Source organism: Biomphalaria glabrata, chromosome 9 (assembly GCF_947242115.1).
Source record: "Biomphalaria glabrata chromosome 9, xgBioGlab47.1, whole genome shotgun sequence".
NCBI lineage: Eukaryota > Metazoa > Mollusca > Gastropoda > Planorbidae > Biomphalaria > Biomphalaria glabrata.
In genome coordinates this window covers 20867899-20887123 of record NC_074719.1, presented here as the reverse complement: position 1 = coordinate 20887123, position 19225 = coordinate 20867899, and the positions used below count along the sequence as shown (strand labels likewise).

Sequence of the window (19225 nt, the reverse complement as noted above, 5' to 3'; positions counted from 1 at the left end):
TAGTTTTCAATCAGTCAAGTTATTTTACTACGTATATGATTTATACAATCTATGAATAGTATTCATCGTTGGAGTATTTATGTAATAGCATTGAGTTCGCAGATATTACACTCTTAGAAAATTCAATTCAACATAGTGTTTCCCCAGTGTGTTACTAATGTTACTATAGAGACACCTTCGAACCTTCAGATGGTACGTTAGTTGAAGAGCCAAAAAATTGAATTAATAGTGTGAATAACAAATAAAACAAACTAAGTCTTTTACATTCTTACCTTCATATATCCCGTATTCTTTTTGAGGCCCGGCCATTACCTGTTGACCATCTCTCTCCATTCCTTTTTGTTTGAAACTCTTTCATTGACAGACCCTGTCCATTCTTCAATGTTGTTATCCAATCGCTTTAACTGCCTGCCTCTTGTTCTTATCAATGGTACTATTTCCTGAAGAAAGGTCTTAGTGTGTCCTAAGGCGCTGGCGATATGGCCAAACAGTTTTAGTTTACCGGTACTTTTAAATATTATGTGGGTTATTAAAAAAAAACTAGCCCATCAGGCTATAACCATAGGCATAGCCTTGGGGGGGGGGAGGTTTGGGGCTCACCCCTCCCAAATGAAATCCCCGCAGGTGTGTGTGTGGTGGGGGTTAGGTGCAATTTTCGACTATTATTTTACTTTCTTTTGTTTGCAGATATTTGAATGTTAAAGCATCACTTGCCCCAGCGTTGATAGAGGGGTTTCGAGGTTAAAAAAAACCTCTTCAATAAAAAACTAAAGTAAACTACAGTCACAAGATTACATGCGCCTAGCCAAAGAGAGTTTGAAGATTAATCCCCCCTCTTAAATAAAAAAATAAAGCAAACAATAGTCACCTAATTCCATGAGCGTAGTCAATGTGGGTTTTTAGTTTAAAGCCGTCATCCAGAGGGTTTTGAATTTAAACCCCCTTCAGGGGGTGGAGGTTAAAACCCCACTCTTCAGTAAAAAAAATAAATCAAACTACAGTCACCATCTCAGATCTGTAGCTGGCAAGGGAAGGGTGTATACTATTCTTTTACTAACCTTAGAAAAAGCCTATTCTAAAGTACACAAAAAAAAAACGCCCGAAAATTAATTACTTGTATATGTATATATGTAAGTATATATGTATGTGTGTGTGTGTGTGTGCAAAGAAAAAAAATCAAACCTTTTATTATATAAACTATACATTTATTTACAGAGGCGTACTGCGTACTGAATCCGTGGACCTCAAAGGATGATGAAACAAGTGATACATATATTGTTTTCTGGAGAATTAAAAGGTTCAAAAAGAAGACAACAATTTAATAAAAAGATCCACCCTTTGTTAAGTGTGTATTTATATTGCTTTGTTTAATAGTCTACATAGTCTCATGACGCTTTGACAGGATTCAAATGATTTTTACAAATCTTATGTTAGTTTAAATATAACACTTATAAGCTTAATTCATAAGGGAACAAAATAGTAGTTGATAGTACCTCTGACTACCTCATGACATAAATAAAACTAAAACAAACAAAACATTGTCAATGTCTCTGTCTACTAAATACAATTCAATCTTTTCAAATATTCATCAAGGAGAATGTGTAGAGAATATAGCGAAACAAAACTGTCAACTTGAAAAAAGAAATATAACACTGTCCAGTATGTACAGAGTTGCCTCAGCAGTTCATTCAATAAACACTTGTACAGCAACATTGTAACTTATCAAAATAATAAATGTTACGTATACATAATGTAATAGAGTTGGTTACGAATATCAATATCATAAAATAAAATGATGGCATGATGTTAGACCTACACATGTACATGAATAGATTTGAGCTGTAGATGTCGAATGGTAAGTGGAGTCTTCTGGAGAGAAATAATCTGGATGTAGAGTGCATTCGGACAGTTTGTGACTTGTGGTCAATAACGAACAAATATCTAAATTTGAATAAAATGAAAACAAAAGTTGGTATCAGAAAAAACTAAGCAAAATGAACTGTGATAGAAAAATGTGTTTCTGACATCATAAAAATGACAGCAAAAATAATCTATTATCATGACGTAGCAGCCAAGATCATACAATATACATTAATAAAAAAAAATGAAAACAAGTTGAATTGCTGCTTCAGCAAGTCTTCTTTTTCCTCCTGTCTCAACTCATCAGCATTCCTAGTTGGTGCTTGGAGATACAGGCTTGGGTCACTCATCACAGGGCGATTCGTGTACCGTCGTATAATGTCAAACATAGGCTGCAGGTTGAAAACTACCAAACTGTGCAAATAGAATGGAGTCAATTGGAAGGACGCCATGAATGGAGTCAAAATGTTCTGAGGATGTTAGGTGGTTAGATGCCCCACCCAAAGACTTGTACAGTCAGTCGCCACCTTGTTTCTTCACTGTTTCTGTATTCTCTGATGGTAAAGTTGAAGTTGACAATGGCCAGTCTAGATCATCTGTCTGTTAGCAGCGATGTAAGCAATTACCAGGTAAACATTCTTCTCACACACAGAAGATCAAATATAATGGGGTAAAGAAATGTTAACAATGCTCTGTAGTCTGATCAAATGTAGTGGAGTAACGAGCTGTTTACAATACTCAGCAGTCTGAGCAAAAGTAGTGGGGTAACAAGCCTTTAGTGTTGGGGGGGGGGGAGGGGTTATTAACAATCTGCTCTGTTGCAGTGCTGTTCTCACACTTGATGAGCATTGTATGAATCAAGAGTGACTCAAGGGCGATACGAAACAGTTGTTAAGAAAACAAAAGCCTCTATACACATCAAACTTGTGACCAGAGCAGATAGATTCACATTGTCTCAGACTAACACACAGCTGTTTCCTTCTGGTCGCTAGTTCAAAAGTCACGTCGTAAAAACCTAAGTTTTCAACACCATTATGTTCACGTCGTTTTTCACAGCTACATGAACACACACACACACACATACATACACACACAAAAGGTCAGTTACAGTATGACAACTATAACGCGAAGAACTAGAGATTGCGGCACGAGCAGCAGTCGATGAGTTGATACATGTACAAACGTATACTTCCAGAAGATAGGTGAGTTACTACAGCAATAATGACACTTTTTGGTATTAAGTAGAGTATATATGTCTTATACTGTCTTATACTGTTCTCTATTCAAGTATGCATTTGTCTTTTTTTTTGTAATGTTGCTTAAATGCTTGAACTAATTAACATTACTATTTTATTGGTACATTTAAATTTTCTTATATTTGAATTCCTTGTAAATAAATGTATTATGTTCATAGAAACACCCAGTTGTCATTACAGTAATTAGTTTCTTGCATTATTGTTGCGCCAGCAGTGGTGTTTTTACGTCTCTCGTTTTGGAGGTCATTTTAGCTCTCGTGTTAGTGTTTGTAATGTTACAGCGCCTTGAGCCTACATTTTGTTTGTTAACAGTGCTTTATAAATAAAATTATTATTATTATTATGTTATTGACAAACACTGGCAATGGGGACGACAATACACCAACGTTTAAATGGGGAAAGCCAACACTGCAACCCTATAGAAATAAACAACAAGAGGATTCCTACCAAAAGAATTAATTAATAATTTAATACCTTTATGCGAGCAATTCTTCTATAATTAATTATTATTAATTATACAAGAATTGCTCGCATAAGGTATAGGATGTGTTAAGTTTTCTTCTCATTTTAATGCTGCTTCTGCTGTTGATTTCATTTGCTTATATTTAGTGTTTGACCATAGTTTTTTATAGTTATCCTTAGGTATTTTATTGATTATGTATTCACTCTTTAACTGTATGCTTACTTTTTGGGTTAGGTGTTTAATTTAATCTATGGCTTCCTTCAGTCGCTAAGCGACTATGGATCATGGAAAGGTTCGCCGGCTCCTGATCATTCCTCTGGGTTGACTCTTGAAGCCTTTCCTATGATTTGTTATAGCTGCAAGGCAACAGAGGTTTGAATTCAGAGTTTTCCTTCTCCTAGGTGGGTAGCCAGCCATGGCTAACGAGACCCTACTGTTTGAAGCTTACTGGTTAAGGTGCCAGTTACTCGCCTTTGTCCCGTCTCCTGTTTGGTGAGAACAGTTCCGCCGACTCAATATCTGAGCCACATGTGAAGGCCAGGAGTTGAACTGGTTGTCAGAGGCTATTTGAGACGCATGCCATTAGGAAGCATTTTATAGGTAGTGGAGTGCTTACATCCATTACCACTTCCGGTAATGACAACCTTGCGGAGCCTTAATTTTAATATACTTTTTATAAACACTTTCTGACGCAGGTTCTTAAAATTTTCTATATAGGTTTCCCTTCTGTTTACAAAGCTTCTTTAATTTATTTTTGTACCAGCATTTTTTCATTTGGTTTTATGAGTATTTAGTTGGTCTTTGATTTTCTAACATGTTTTTAAGAGGTCATCAACCGGTTGGTTAAAGTCTTTTTCTGATAAGAATGTTTGTTGAAAGTTTAATGCAGCTTAGTGTAATTGTGTTAGGTTGCATTTGTTCCAGAGTAAGATTTGTCTTTTGAATTTTATTTATCGACAGAGTCTTGACTGTGGCCTTTTGCTGTATTAAAACCATCAGCTGAATTGTGGGACAGTTTGGGACTTTTCACTTGTTACCTTTGTGTGAGTCTTCGTCCTAGTGCTTAGTCGCATTGAATTCAGCCGCACAAGAAAGCCAGTAATCTGTCGAAGCCAGACAGGCATCACTAACTACAAGGCAGTTAGGTACATCACAATTTGTTACTGTGTACATTAATGATATTACGGTCAGATAGTCCAGAGATTATTTAATAATCTATCACTAATGCAGATCTGTTATTTAGGAGTAGATCCGATGTGTTGTTTAGTCCAGTTTTTTTTTATTTTGATCTAAATTTAAATTGTGTAATGTTTGTATAAATTATTCATTTATAACCTTTAGGGATTTGATGATTGTCTATGGTCAATGATTTCCAATTAATATCGAAGGAAGTTGAAATGAAGAGTTATTCATTGAGGGATTTAATTAAGAGTGTTCCGGACCATCTCTCTTTCTCTCTCTCTCTCTCTCTCTCTCTCTCTCTCTCTCTCTCTCTCTCTCTCTCTCTCTCTATATATATATATATATATATATATATATATATATATATATATATATATATATATATATATATATATATATATATACCAACTATTTAAACCGTAGCGTAGCACGGGTATCAGTTAGTATATATACTGCGGTTTTGAGCCTCCTCGTGTGGCCTTTGCTCTTTTTCCCCAATAAAATAAATTATTATTTTACCAACAAGACAACATAAGCACACGCCTACCAAAGTTCTTTCATGCTTTTTGCAAAGTAGCGCTAACGTTTGGGAACACTGAGCGTAAAAGTTGACAACTGGTGGCTCGGGTTAATGAAATAATATCGATCAGACCACAGCCTTGACAAACAATTGTATTTTGTTTTGAAATTGTATTTTTCATGTGTTAAGTCTCATTCCCACTCTGTATAACATCTATGTTTCTTATACAACACAATTGTCACTCCGTTACTGAGATTTCCATTCATCTGTTAGAATTGTTTTTTGATTACTCCAAAGTTAAACCAACCAATAAGGTCCGTAACACCAGTAAGTTTATATTATTAAAAAATATACCAATCCAGGTCAAGGATAGATTACAAAATGATTACAAAAGGATATCTGACAATGAAATTCTTTGTCCGTCCGATTGCTTTCTTACAATCGTTCAATTTGTATCCATTCAACATTATTGAAATCTGATTGTATTGGTTACTGCCCTTCTCAAACAAAACAGCAAATAGGCGTTAGATGAGTTCAGTTTATCCAAAGAGAGATCTTTTAGGGACCGACTTTCAAAAAATGTCATCTTGACATTCAAAAAAACGTTACCTAGACTTTTTTAAAAAAGTCATCTCATCTCTGCCTGTGTCCCTTCTGGGCATAAGTCACTGTCACAAAACGCTAGCAGTGTGCTGGCGCCTGCTTGAACTGGTCGTAGTCTAGGGTGATTCTGGAGGCCCGACTGTTGACGCTGGAACTTTGGTGGCTTTAGCCCTGTCGCGATTTTGGTGTTAGTCTATATAATTAAGATATGAAACTAAACACCGGAATATAGTTAGAAACTATAACTTTAAACTGTAACTTTATTTACACACAACATATAAACTTCCAAATGAAACGTTATATACAGGTACATCAACTACTAAACTAAGGTCTCTAATCGCTATCAACGTTAGATTTCACTATCAGTTTCTCATACAATATTGAGAAGACAAGCAGAAGCGGGAAATACGACCGTCCGCTCTACAAGACCCACGCCAACTAACTCTGCCTTTCTCAGAGCAAAAATTCCTCCCACGTGGACTACCCCGCAACACAGTGGTTACGTCCCCTTGCATCATCAGTGACGCCTAACCTCAGTGGTTACGTCTACATGCATCATCAGTATCTGACCAGTGATGACCACTGCCCCTTTCCACAGATTTCCCAGATCACCCCGCCCTCGTTGTAGCCTAGGTACTCTGGTCCCGTGACAACAAAATAAACATTCCAATAATAAAACAAATCTAATTAAAATACATTAAAACATAAATAATGACATTAGATCTAAAATATAAATAACAGAAATCAACTTAAAACTTTACACAATAACTAAGGCCATGGTAGTGGACTGCGGTTGTTCTGCTACACACACACAAACGGTTGTGGGCTCACAGCGGTTTGTGACAGTCACTAACGTGCTTCCTCCAGGCGTGTCGGATTGGGCGAGTCTCTCCAACTCCCTTGTCTTGACGGTCTACCTCATCTTCTTGGCATCTGCTTTCTGGGTCGTCTTTAATCTTCAGTCTCTGAAAGATGATCTACTTCAGTGGGCTGCTATTTTGTTCTTTAACACAGTCTCTCATTCGAGATCTTGTCTGGATCTTAAGAGTTTTCCTTTGACAGGTATTTTTCATGGTGGTGACGATGGTTCTCCAGGTCTGTTCTGTACCTACAGATAATATAAATTACTGTAGACAATAAAACTTAAGAATTAATTAACATAGGCTTTATAATGATAGGAGTAAACATTAAAAGCCATCATTTTATTGCATCACATTCTTTCAAGTACTTTCTCACAAAACGTCCACAACAAATAATGATTAAATATATAAATATTAGCGCAAGCTGTACGCTCCATAAGTAGTATTCACTTAACAATGGTCTTGAAGAGCCTGATTTTGGTGGTGGTACTTATTGACCTGGATTCCCCTTGTGTTCTTCAGCTGAGTGAATCAATGCGGGTTCTGATATCTGCACCTCTTCCTGCATGCTTTTTCAGGATACTGCCAAAATAGATGAAAGTTTCCACCTTGGGCTGTAATGGATGTTTTGATGGACACCTATATCGTAAACACGTTGCTCTTCCCTCTGTTTATGATAAGAATAGGTCTATCTGTATCTAATCTTTTCATGCATCTGCAGTTGTTTGTATGAGAAAAGAGACAAGTCATCTGCGAAGTCGAGGTCGTCTAAATGTTACCAGTGTCCACTGCAAACAATTCAGCTTCTGGTCTGTTGCTGTCTTCGTGAACAATCATTGACAATCGAGAACAGGAAGGAAGAGAGTAAACAGCCTTGTCTAACTCCTAATCCAAGATTCTTTCACGTCCTGCAGATCTGCTATTCTTCAACAGCTTTATTATACTGCAGATCTCTTTCTTAGTGGGTGCACTGCATTCGAAAGGCAGATCTTTTGCAGCTTTCGGTATATGTAGAACATCTGCATTAGCTCCTTGAAATTCTCAATATACCTTTTCTTCTTTCTTCATCTTTTATCGCTTCTCCTTCTTGCCCTTTACTGCTAATCTCTCTTGCTTGGCAAATTGTCGTAGCACTTTGTTGAGGATAGACTACAGATCTTTAGTGCTGTTATAAAAAGCTGCTACTTCTGCTTTGTTGCCAGTGTGTTTATATGCAGTTACGGATGTATGTTCTGTTATTACGCTTAACGTTTATGTAGGCTTCTGTGTTTTCTATTTGTGCTTTGCTGCTCTTGTTTTACTGCTGTTCACGTCTGCTTTCTTCTCTCTTCTTTCCTTGGTCTTCTAAAGATTTTCTGCTGAAATTTACTCCTTGTGGGTGTAAGACTTGGGACCCACTACTTCTTGGCATGTAGAAGTCATTGTTTCCTTCATTTTCTGCCATGTCTGTTCTACTGTCTCCTCTTCTAGAAGCTTTTTCTAGGAGCTGGATTTTGTTTTATAAGGTGATCTTGAACTCTTCGTGTTTTGTGCAGCCTTTCAGCGTGAGGGTGTTGTAGTGTTGACATTGGCCGGATCCTCTGGTCCAACTCTTATACAACTTCAGTGTTACTCGGGCGACCTCGTTGGACACTCCATCCTGAAGAGAGTGACAGAACTTCTTCACAATGCGAATGTGATTTGTTTGTATTGGTGACCCGTCAAAATAGCGAGGACGAAATAGCGCAGACAAAATAGCGCGGTCAAAATAGCGCCGACAAAATAGCGCGGACTTATATATGATGTGTATGAAAGTAACAGATTATTAGTAATTTAAAAGTCCTGGGCATTAATTTTGTTGATGTCTCCATCTTTTTCTATATTAATAGATCTGAAATTATGTCATATTTGTAGAGAACGAGAGTACTTTAAATTTTATATCATTCCCCTTTTTCACCTTTGATTAAAAAGTATAACTTGCTAAAAATAGGATTTTAAAATGTGGTGACCCGACAAAATAGGATAGAAAATACGAAAGTGTGTTATACTATAATCAGAAATCTGCGGCATCTTTCTTTGATCAAAACAGGGCGTAAGGAATGTGTAGGACTATTGGGAGGACAACTATATTGATCGCCAGAGACGAAACCCCAGAGTTACTCCAAGATTTCCGATAGCATTATGGAATGTTAGAGATCGTGTGCAGGACAATCTACCACGAACAAACAATTCAGTGGAGAGATGGCACCATGCATTTCAACAGTCTATTGACGGTCATCATCCTAATGTCTACAAGTTAATCTCTCACTTCTTCAGAGAACACTGAGAACATGAGTATGAGGTACAATGCTGGAGAACGAAGTAAAGCTGCAAGCAAGACAAAGTACCTCCAACTTAACAGACGACTTGCAGCTATAGTGCCAATGAACGGAAACAAGCCAGAGATGGACTTGACATTTCCTACAATTTAACTTTGTGAAAGTTTGTGTGTGTGTAAATCTGACAAGTATCTTTGCGTGTTTTCTAAGTACCCTTTTATATTGTAAATAAATACTATATTTTGAATCTATTCATTTTACCTTAATATGATTTTTGCTTATTTGTGTTTTAAGATATCTAAAGTTTTTCCTGCAAAATGACGTAAATATTATGATAACTTTAAAAAAAATATATTAGTTCTGTTAATATTTTACGATATCTAAAGTATTTCTTTCAAAATGACTAAAATATATTTTTTTCTGCGCTATTTTGTTCGCGCTATTTTGTCGGCGCTATTTTATCCGCACTATTTTAACGGGGTACCGTTTTTATTCTCTATTGACAAGTCTGGTGCGTAGATAATATCTAAGTTAATCCTCTTCTTCTTAGTGTTGAACGAGGCTGCTTTGATCGTGGTTCATGAGCCTCACACCCAATAAATGTTCCCTGTGCCTGCTTGTACAGCATCAGTTTTAGCTACCTATTGGTATGTAACCTCCTGCTGATGTTCTGAGAATAAATGTAACTCATTGAAGTTCATTCACTTCTGCACGGAACCACTCCATCTTGACTTGATGATTCCTAAGATGGTGATGTGGAACGTTTTCAACTCTGCTGACACTTGCGCTGTCTTCAGATCAATGGTGGGGATAGTCCTGGTGGAGACGATGGTCTTCGGCCTGTTGGCTTCCAGATAACTTTCACTGACATGCGTCATACACATTCCAGCTCGTGGTCCATCTTCTACCAGGCCCAAAGACATCTGTTGATTTGCTGTTTAATGTATCTGTAGCTGGTATTTTTGACAAGGTAGAAGTAGGGTAACTATGCCCTTTTCCTTTTTCAGCCTGACTTGAGACCGTCCATGGCAGAGTTTATAAAATAAGCCGTTTTCTAATTTTAAATTTCTTTTTTAGCTTCGTGTCTTTGAAGGGTAGCACCTCTTGGGTCATACTGCCGTATCCTCTACAAGTGAGTAGTCAACATTTAGCAACAAACTCTCACCTGTGACTTCCAGTTGCTGAAACATGGCGCTTTGGGTACATCCCGGAAACTGTTTTGACAAGCCGGCTAAACCTGGTGGAGGCGTTCTGAATCATCCTCGACACTAAGTAAACTTTATGGTTTTGTCTGGACTTGTGCGTAATGTCCCCCTAGCAAGTCTAAGTAGACGGAAAGAAAATCCCCAGCACAACGTTGTGGAGCAAGTAAAAGCAATACATGACAAGTATAAAGACATAATCACTCGATGCGTCCAACCTTGCCCTCCCACACGTTTTGACTCAATCTTGTTATCGGAGAAGGATGATCTTTATGGTGTTATCGGAGAAGGATGATCTTTATGGTGAGAGAAAGAATGACGGGAATCCTCTTCACTCACTCTAAACCAAATCTCAAGGCAAGTCGTTTAGTCAACTCATCCAGCTAATCAAAATACTTTTGACGCATCGTCAATAACTTTAAGGACATGTACAGATTTCGGCCTCACTGTAGTATTAATAAGAAAGAGAATGTCAATCTTTACTTAAAAGCTCCAAGGCCAGGGAATCCTATAGAAGACTGTCAAAAAATAATTTTGAAACAGGCGAGGTTTTGCCACTAAAACAATGCTGTGGGTCTGTCGAAATGTTGTTATTTTTACCCTACATTGCTCTATGACTCTGAAACTTTGATACAGTCTAGAAAGCTTGCCAACAAGCTGAACTACTTCCACAGAAAAGATACCATAGAGTGGACTCGCAAAGCACTCGCACAATCCGTGTACTGGCTCAACTGCGATAGCTGCCATGTCTGCAGAATGGCTAACTCTCGCATCCCTAAAAGCAGTTTAATAGCCAGCTAACGAAAGGAAAGCGATTAAAAAGTAGTTGAATGAATCAAGCGTCCTTGAGAGACTTCAAAATTCCACCTTGAAAATTAAATAATTGGTAAGGCATCCTTCTAATTGCAGAGGACGCAGAAAAACGTAATAAAAGAAATGTATATATTGTGCAGTTTAACATTCAAAACTCAAATAGATCTCATCAGTTACATGGGAAGGCTTACAAATGTAGTGCAAAGCCCTCAGACCCCTGGATGAAAGCAATGGTGTTCAAAGACTTTCGATGGACGAACCAAAATTCTTAGTAAACTTTTCTCACGGACGTCAAGCTTTTAGTTGTTTTTTTTAAGCATTATCTCTTCCCTCCCAGTTTTTGTATATACCCTTGTCTCTTCAAGTCTCTTTCTGAATTGTTCAATCAATCAATCAATTAATCAAGATAGATAGATAGATGATATATATATATATATATATATATATATATATATATATATATATATATATATATATATATATATATAGAGAGAGAGAGAGAGAGAGAGAGAGATAGATAGATAGATAGATAGGATAGATAGATAGATAGATAGATAGATAGATAGATAGATAGATAGATAGATAGATAGATAGATAATAAGGTTTGTCTTGAAGTCCAAAGATCAATGAGGAATGCAGTATTTTCCGTGGCTACGCAGCCCTAGCTGTGACCTACATATTTTACCATAACCATTGTCCACCTGTGGTCGATTAAGATTTTCTTTTCGCCTTCTGCGTCTGTCCTTGGCAGATGATTTTCCTTTGGTCTCACATTTGATAGAGATAGAAAAGACCATTGTTAAAAAAAATTAGATTAAGCGTGCATGACAAAAGCTTCTTGGTCAAAAGTATTTTGTTTGGATCCAAACAGAATTACGCATTGTTTATCTACACTAAGCTTCTTCTAGTTTGGAAGTTTTAACTTATAGTATAATCATTATAATGTAATGTGATGGTTAATTATTTTTACACAAAGCAACATCTTCCTATCATAGTTGCAAATAAAGAGATTTGCAGTCAAGATCTAGAAAGACATAAAAGGACGCCATTCCATTGGTTGTCTCATAATTACCACGAGCAGACCTAACAGAACCTTGAATCCAAATCGTCATTCAAATTTATCAAAATCAAGTTCAAGTTATCACAGCTTCAAAGTGTGAGTAACCTAATTTTTGTTAACACACATAGAACAACTCGATCTATTAAACTTTTATACATTTTAAACCTTTTAATATTCAGTATGTAAATGCGACCATAATTTCAGTCTAAACGGATTTTCATCTGAAATTGTCTAGTAGAGTTGTGCGTCGCACTTGGAACTCTAAGCCCAGCAAAAGCGAACAAAAGCTCTCTTTCAATAGCATGAAGAGGGCGCGAGTTCCTCCTTCCCGCCACCCTGTCCGACGGGGGGTGAGACTCGGAGTAAAACTTAGAGTTTAATTTTGCGTTCACTTCCAGTGGACACGGACAATCCGGACTCGAGGACAAGAGACGCGGACTCATTACCGGGACCCCTGTCGTTTTCCTATACTATACCAGGCTAACCGTGCGGGACACGCCATTTATGTAACGGCCCCTAAAAGGACGGCGACTGGACGTTGATAGATCGCTGCGGGATCTTTTTTTACATCCCCGCACAGTGCAATGGAGATGCTCTCGCACCCTCTTAGGCCGGAGCCTTGTTTCGCTACCCTTTTGGCCTAGTCGTCCCCTCTCATAACCATTTCCACCTGGGCGCACTAGCGGATCCAGAACTTTGGAGTGGGGTGGGGGGCGATTTTTTTCCAAACCCTAACCCTAACGCCCAGTAAACCCTAACCCTACGCATAAACGTGCATACAGCGCGCGCGAGCGCGCGCGCGTACACACACACACACACACACGCACACACATATATATGTATATATATATATATATATATATATATATATATATATATATATATATATATATATATATATATATATATATATAAATATGAGAATAAAAAAAGCAGCATTTCTCAACCTTCGGCGAAAACCAAAACAACTGGGGCAGCACTATAAGGTTCTCTGGTGAAGTTCGGGGCGAAGCCCCGACACCATAAGCGTTTTCTTGCTTTTTTTCACTGCAGAAACGCATTCTCCTGACAAGTACAGCTCATTATTCATCAATGGAGTTCGGGGCGAAGCCCCGACGCCATAAGCGTTTTCTTGCTTTTTTGACTGCAGATACGCATTCTCCTGACAAGTACAGCTCATTCTTCACAATGTAGTTCGGGGCGAAGCCCCGACGCCAAAAGCGTTTTCTTGCTTTTTTCACTGCAGAAACGCATTCTCCTGACAAGTACAGCTCATTATTCATAAATGGAGTTCGGGGCGAAGCCCCGACGCCAAAAGCGTTTTCTTGCATTCTTCATTGCAGAAACGCATTCTCCTGACATCTACAACTCATTACCCATAAATGAAGTTCGGGGCGAAGCCCCGACGCCAAAAGCGTTTTCTTGCATTCTTCTCTGCAGAAACGTATTCTCCTGACATCTACAACTCATTACTCATAAATGGAGTTCGGGGCGAGGCCCCGACGCCAAAAGCGTTTTCTTGCATTCTTCACTGCAGAAACGCATTCTCCTGACCTGAAGCTCATTATTCATACTATTAAAAAACGACCTTTCGAATAATGTTGTACTTGAAAAATATTCTAATTTGAATTTATAGACCCATAATACATTGCAAATAAAACCGATTTGTTCCTTGAAAAGATAGGATACCCCACGTATTTAGATTTTTGCTTTGAGGATCGCCGCCGAAAAAAAACTTATTCGATAAATAGTATTCAAGAAAACTCTAGCATAAATTGTGAGTTATAGTCCCAAATTTATTTAGCTAGAAAAATATCAGATTGAGTAAAGGTTGGGAAAAGGCGGCTATGAAAACGTTATTTGAGTCTAGAACTCATCTCAATCATGACTCTTATACTGAAAAATTTCGTTTGAATTCTAACTTTTCCAATGCAAAGTCTTTCTTAAAATACTTATGATAACTTCATGTGAAATTACAAAAACTCTGTCTGGAAATGGGAATGGCGGTAGAGTGAAAACGATTAATCCTCGCTCCTTTACTAATTTCTGCTAAAGATTGCATTTGGCATTAAAGAATAGGGGTGGGGCGACTCGATATAAGAATTTTATTTATAGTGTATATAAATTATATTAGTGACAGATTTTTTTATTTTTGTAATTTCTTAACTATAATACAAAAAGAAAAAGTATTGATTTGTCTGATGGGGGAAATGCGATTGCATGTATCGCCCCTCCCACCTGGTACAACCCTTTTTCATTTAAATTTTCTAATGATACAATTTGAGATTAGAGTGTGGTACGACATATTTACAATGGGTCACATATCAATACGTAGTTTATATTATATAGATATTCAACTAATTTTATTCACAAACTATGATTCTCCACAAAAATAGGACCGCCCCCCCCAGCACTCAGAGGGCTAGATAGGGAAGGGAAGTACTTGCAATCGCCCCCCCCCCCCTCACCCCACCGAATCGGCCAAAATACCAGAAAGGGAGCGACATAATATAAAATTTATATATTAATTCAACTAATTTTGCTCACAAACTATGATTTCTCAATAAAAACGGACCGCCCCCCCCCACTCAAAGGGTTTAGGTGGGAAGGGCAGAAGAGGTATTCGTCCCCTCCCCCCACCAATCGACAAACAGGGAACGACATAATATAAAGATCGGTTAAAATATCAATAACAAGTTACAAGGATATAGATATTTAATTGATTTTGTTAGCAGGCTGTGATTTCTACTAATAAATTGGACCGCCCCCCCCACTCGAAAGTTAAGGGGGGGCGGGATTGATACCATCGCCCCCTCCCGACCCCACCAAATCGGCCAACATACTAGAGGGGGGGGGGGCGAAATAATCTAAAAATAGGTTGAAATATAAATAATTAGTATATATTTTTAACATAAGTAATAAATTCGTATACAAATTGTGTGAATCCTATACTAAAGTTCGTCGGCCCCTCCCCCGGTGTCGGCCGAGTGGGAGGGGATCGCCCCTACCGCCCCCCCCCCCTGGATCCGCCAGTGATTGGCTGTGATTTGTTAGACAGTAAAGTATAACGTTATTTTAGAGCCATGAGTTGTCAAGTTTTTGAGTTGGTAGTTTCGTGTGGTGCAGTTTGCAGAGAGCCTGGGTAGGGAGCTTCGTTACCATATTTACACAATGATAATGATATGAATGTTGTGGATAATGAGTAACTGAAGTTAAATATACAATTTCTTGGAGGTGTGATTTGGTTGTAGCATGAGCAAGTGTTGGTAAGCTATAAAAGCTATAAATCTTCGTTACCAAACAGCTTTATGACTCGATCTTCTATGCAGAAGCTTCTCAAGAGAACAGTATGAAAGGTTTTTCTTAGGAGAAGATAAAAAGTATTTTTTTGATCATGGGCATAGACAGGATTTTTTCTCCACCCCCGCCATATATATATGCATATGCTGAGGTGTCTACAGTGCATTATTCTACTATTAAAATGTTTTAATTCAAAAATCTAATCTTCTATTATTACAAACTTAGGACTTAAATTCTCCCGCGCTGTTCGGCGCATTGCACGGCAAGCTGCCTCCACAAAAATCTGTCACTGGTAATGTCTGAAGCCTCTTCCTACCTGGTGTCCACTGCTCTGTGGTCCTCCATGAAAGTTTGGCGTGAAGTTGTACTAGGAGGTCCCTGTTTGCGCTTTCCTCACAATGGCCTCCATGTCATCACAACTCTTATTATGCGTAATTCATTTTGTCGGCCGAGTGGGGGGGGGGGCGATCGCCCCTACCGCCCCCCCCCCTGGATCCGCCAGTGCCTGGGCGCCACGATGAGGCAGGGCAGGGTTTTGAAGAGGAATTAAGAGGAATTAACAGATATAGAAAGAAGCTTTGAGCTGTGCAAAATATTTGCTAAGACACCATCTCGACCTGAAGTGGCCTTCCCTATGGCCAGAGTCTTTAATGAAAAGATTGCAATGGATCTCAAACAATACAAAGGTCAATGGATAGGCCTACTGCACATGGTTGATATGTGGTCGAGGTACAGTGTTTCTGTACTAATCAACCGGAAAAAAACGTCTATTATGTCATTGATGCCTTGATGACAAACTGGGTAGGAATATTTGGAGTGATGAAGGCGTTGATGACGGATAATGGCGGCGAGTTCAATTCTGATGAGTTTCGAGAAGTAGCATCAATCCTGAACATTCAAGTTGGTACAACTACAGCTTTCAGTCCATATCAGAATGGCTTGTGTGAACAAGTCCACGCTATTACTGATCACATGCTCATGAAACTTAAGGCTGAAAATTCAGACTTACATCTGGAAACTCTCTTATTCTGGGCAAATATGGCTAAAAACTCTTTGCAAATGAGAAATGGTTATAGTAGCCATCAACTTGTGTTTGGGAGAAACCCTAATGTACCTAACATTCTGCAGGCAAAATTACCAGCTTTAGAGGGCAGCACAAGTGAGGTCTTTCAGAAGGACCTGACCGCTCTCCACGAGGCACGTAAAGCTTACATTCAATCAGAGTCAAGTGAAAGAATACGACAAGCCCTGCGTTCTAAAGTTCGGGCATCAGAGCAGGTGTTTCAATGTGGTGACAAAGTGTTTTACAAAGTGTTTTACAAGCCTGAAGGCAAAGAAAGATGGTTAGGACCCGGAAAGGTGGTATTTCAAGATGGAAAAGTTCTTTTGTGAGACATGGCGGTGTGTTTGTCAGAGTGGCACCAAACAGACTTTATAAAGCGAGCGTGGAGGAGGAAGAGAGTACAGAAGATAATGAGGAGAACACAAAAACGATTCATGACGTCATCAAGAGTGGTGTAAGCGAAATATTTGATGGAGATCGTGAACTTATTAGAGATGAAAGTAACACAAGGACAGACATTCATTCTGTAACTTGTTTGAAACCAAATGAACAAATAGAATACAGAATGGACGAATTAGAACAACGGACCATTCTCGAAAGAGCAGGCAAAGCCACAGGAAAGTATAAGTATTGGTATAACATAGACAATCATGTGGACAAAGAAAGAAAAAGTGTTGACCTTGAACGAATTGAATGGAAATATTCAAGGGAAGACAATAGCAACAATGTATGTTTATCAATGGTTGAATCAAGCAAGGAAATAGATGAAGCCAAACAATTGGAGTTATTGAAATTAAAGCAGTTTGAAATATATGAAGAGCTTGAAGACTGTGGACAAAATGCTATTTCTACACGTTGGGTTATAACAAGGAAAAATGGTTTACCAAAAGCACGTCTTGTTGTAAGAGGATTTGAAGAGCAAGACTTAATACCACAACTGTTGCCAAAGGTTCCATGAGAATATTTTTTGTCAATTGTGGCTAGTAAACAGTGGCAGATTAAAACAACAGACATCAAATCTGCATTTTTACAAGGAAAGCCCCTGGATAGAGAGGTACATATTATACCTCCAAAAGAGTAATACTCCAAGTAATGTTATTTGGAAACTGAAGTATGGACTCAAGGATGGTGCAAGACAGTTTTATTTAAGTGTCAAAGAAGAGCTTATTGAACTTGGTTGCAAACAGTCAAGCCTTGATCCAGCACTGTTCACATTAACGACTGATGGAGTTGTATGTGGCATCATTTGTTGCCACGTCGACGATTTTCTTCATGCTGGCAATGATGTTTTTGAGAAGATCATGTGTGAATTGCGTCACCGATTTGTGGCAGGAAAGATCAGCAAAATTTTTATTACATCGGATTCGACATCAGACAAGTCGCAGATAGGATCATCCTGGACCACACAGCAAAAAACTTGATCGCCCAAAGTTAGACCCAGCAAGATGTTTGCAAAAGGATTTGCAGTTGAATGATACAGAAAAGTCTTTGTACAGAAAACTCATTGGTCAGTTAAATTGGGTCGTTCAAGGCTCTAGACCTGATAAAGCTTTGGTTACAGACCTAATGCGAGCTTTGGTTACAGACCAAATGCGAGCTTTGGTTACAGACCTAATGCGAGCTTTGGTTACAGACCAAATGCGAGCTTTGGTTACAGACCTAATGCGAGCTTTGGTTACAGACCTAATGCGAGCTTTGGTTACAGACCAAATGCGAGCTTTGGTTACAGACCTAATGCGAGCTTTGGTTACAGACCAAATGCGAGCTTTGGTTACAGACCTAATGCGAGCTTTGGTTACAGACCAAATGCGAGCTTTGGTTACAGACCTATTGCGAGCAATAAAAGCCATCGGAAAGCTAAAAGACTTAAGACCCATACAATTGTATAGAGGTCTAAATGGAAAAGCCCAAAGAAGACTGGGAACTGCTTCTGTTCTGCGATGCCGCCTTGGGTAATCTTAGTGGTGGTACAGGAAGTACAAGTGCCCATATTGTATGGATTAAAGACAAAGACGGGCATTACTGTCCATTTTTTTTGGAGAGCCTCGAAGATCAAAAGGGTAGTGAGATCTACCATAGCTGCTGAGGCATTAGGCTTGCAAGAAGGCCTAAAGTCTGCCATCTTTTACAGAACTGTAATAGAAGAACTCTGTGGTGTTGAGAAACAGTAGTTGCCTATCACAGTTTTCATTGACAACAAAAGTGACATTGAAGCGCTGCAGACCACCAACCTAGTGGAAGATAAAAGGCTGCGTATTGACATCACTTCCATCAATGAGATGCACAGGACTGAAATAATTGAATTCGCTGGTGTCCTTGAAGAACACAACTAGCTAATGTGATGACCAAACGTGGCGCATCTGGACTTCTACTTCTGACCATACTGCTATAAGAAAGACTCCCGGATGAGTTTGTGTAAGCAGCACTGTTATTTCATTGTTTTCCCTTATTCACCATATTTTGAATTTCTAGTAATGTAAATATACCTTTGTGTAAATAGCCATGCCATATTTTGTATTTCTAGTAATGTAAATATACCTTTGTGTAAATAGCCCTGCCATATGTTTTTTTCAATATATCATTATTCCTAGTTATGTGAATATGCCTACTATTTCATTTTGTTCTTCATCATACTTGTTAAAAAAATGAAGGGAAAAAAAAAAAAACAAACACCAATGAGGTATGTGGTGTACTTTATTTGATTTTGAGTTATTTTACTTTACACAACTCTTTTACATTGTAACTA

General features: G+C 38.4%; 1 protein-coding gene across 1 annotated transcript; it reads left to right on the top strand.

Moving 5' to 3' along the window:
• The first annotated feature begins 16247 nt into the window (after positions 1–16247).
• Positions 16248–16808, top strand: LOC129928366 (uncharacterized). Its single transcript, XM_056042581.1, has one exon. It carries the CDS (start codon positions 16248–16250, stop codon positions 16806–16808), a length of 561 nt encoding a protein of 186 aa, XP_055898556.1.
• The last annotated feature ends 2417 nt before the right edge of the window (positions 16809–19225 follow it).

Coding starts and splice junctions, on each gene's coding strand:
- LOC129928366 (XM_056042581.1), top strand. CDS start 16,248: ATGACGGATAATGGCGGCGAGTTCAATTCTGATGAGTTTCGAGAAGTA.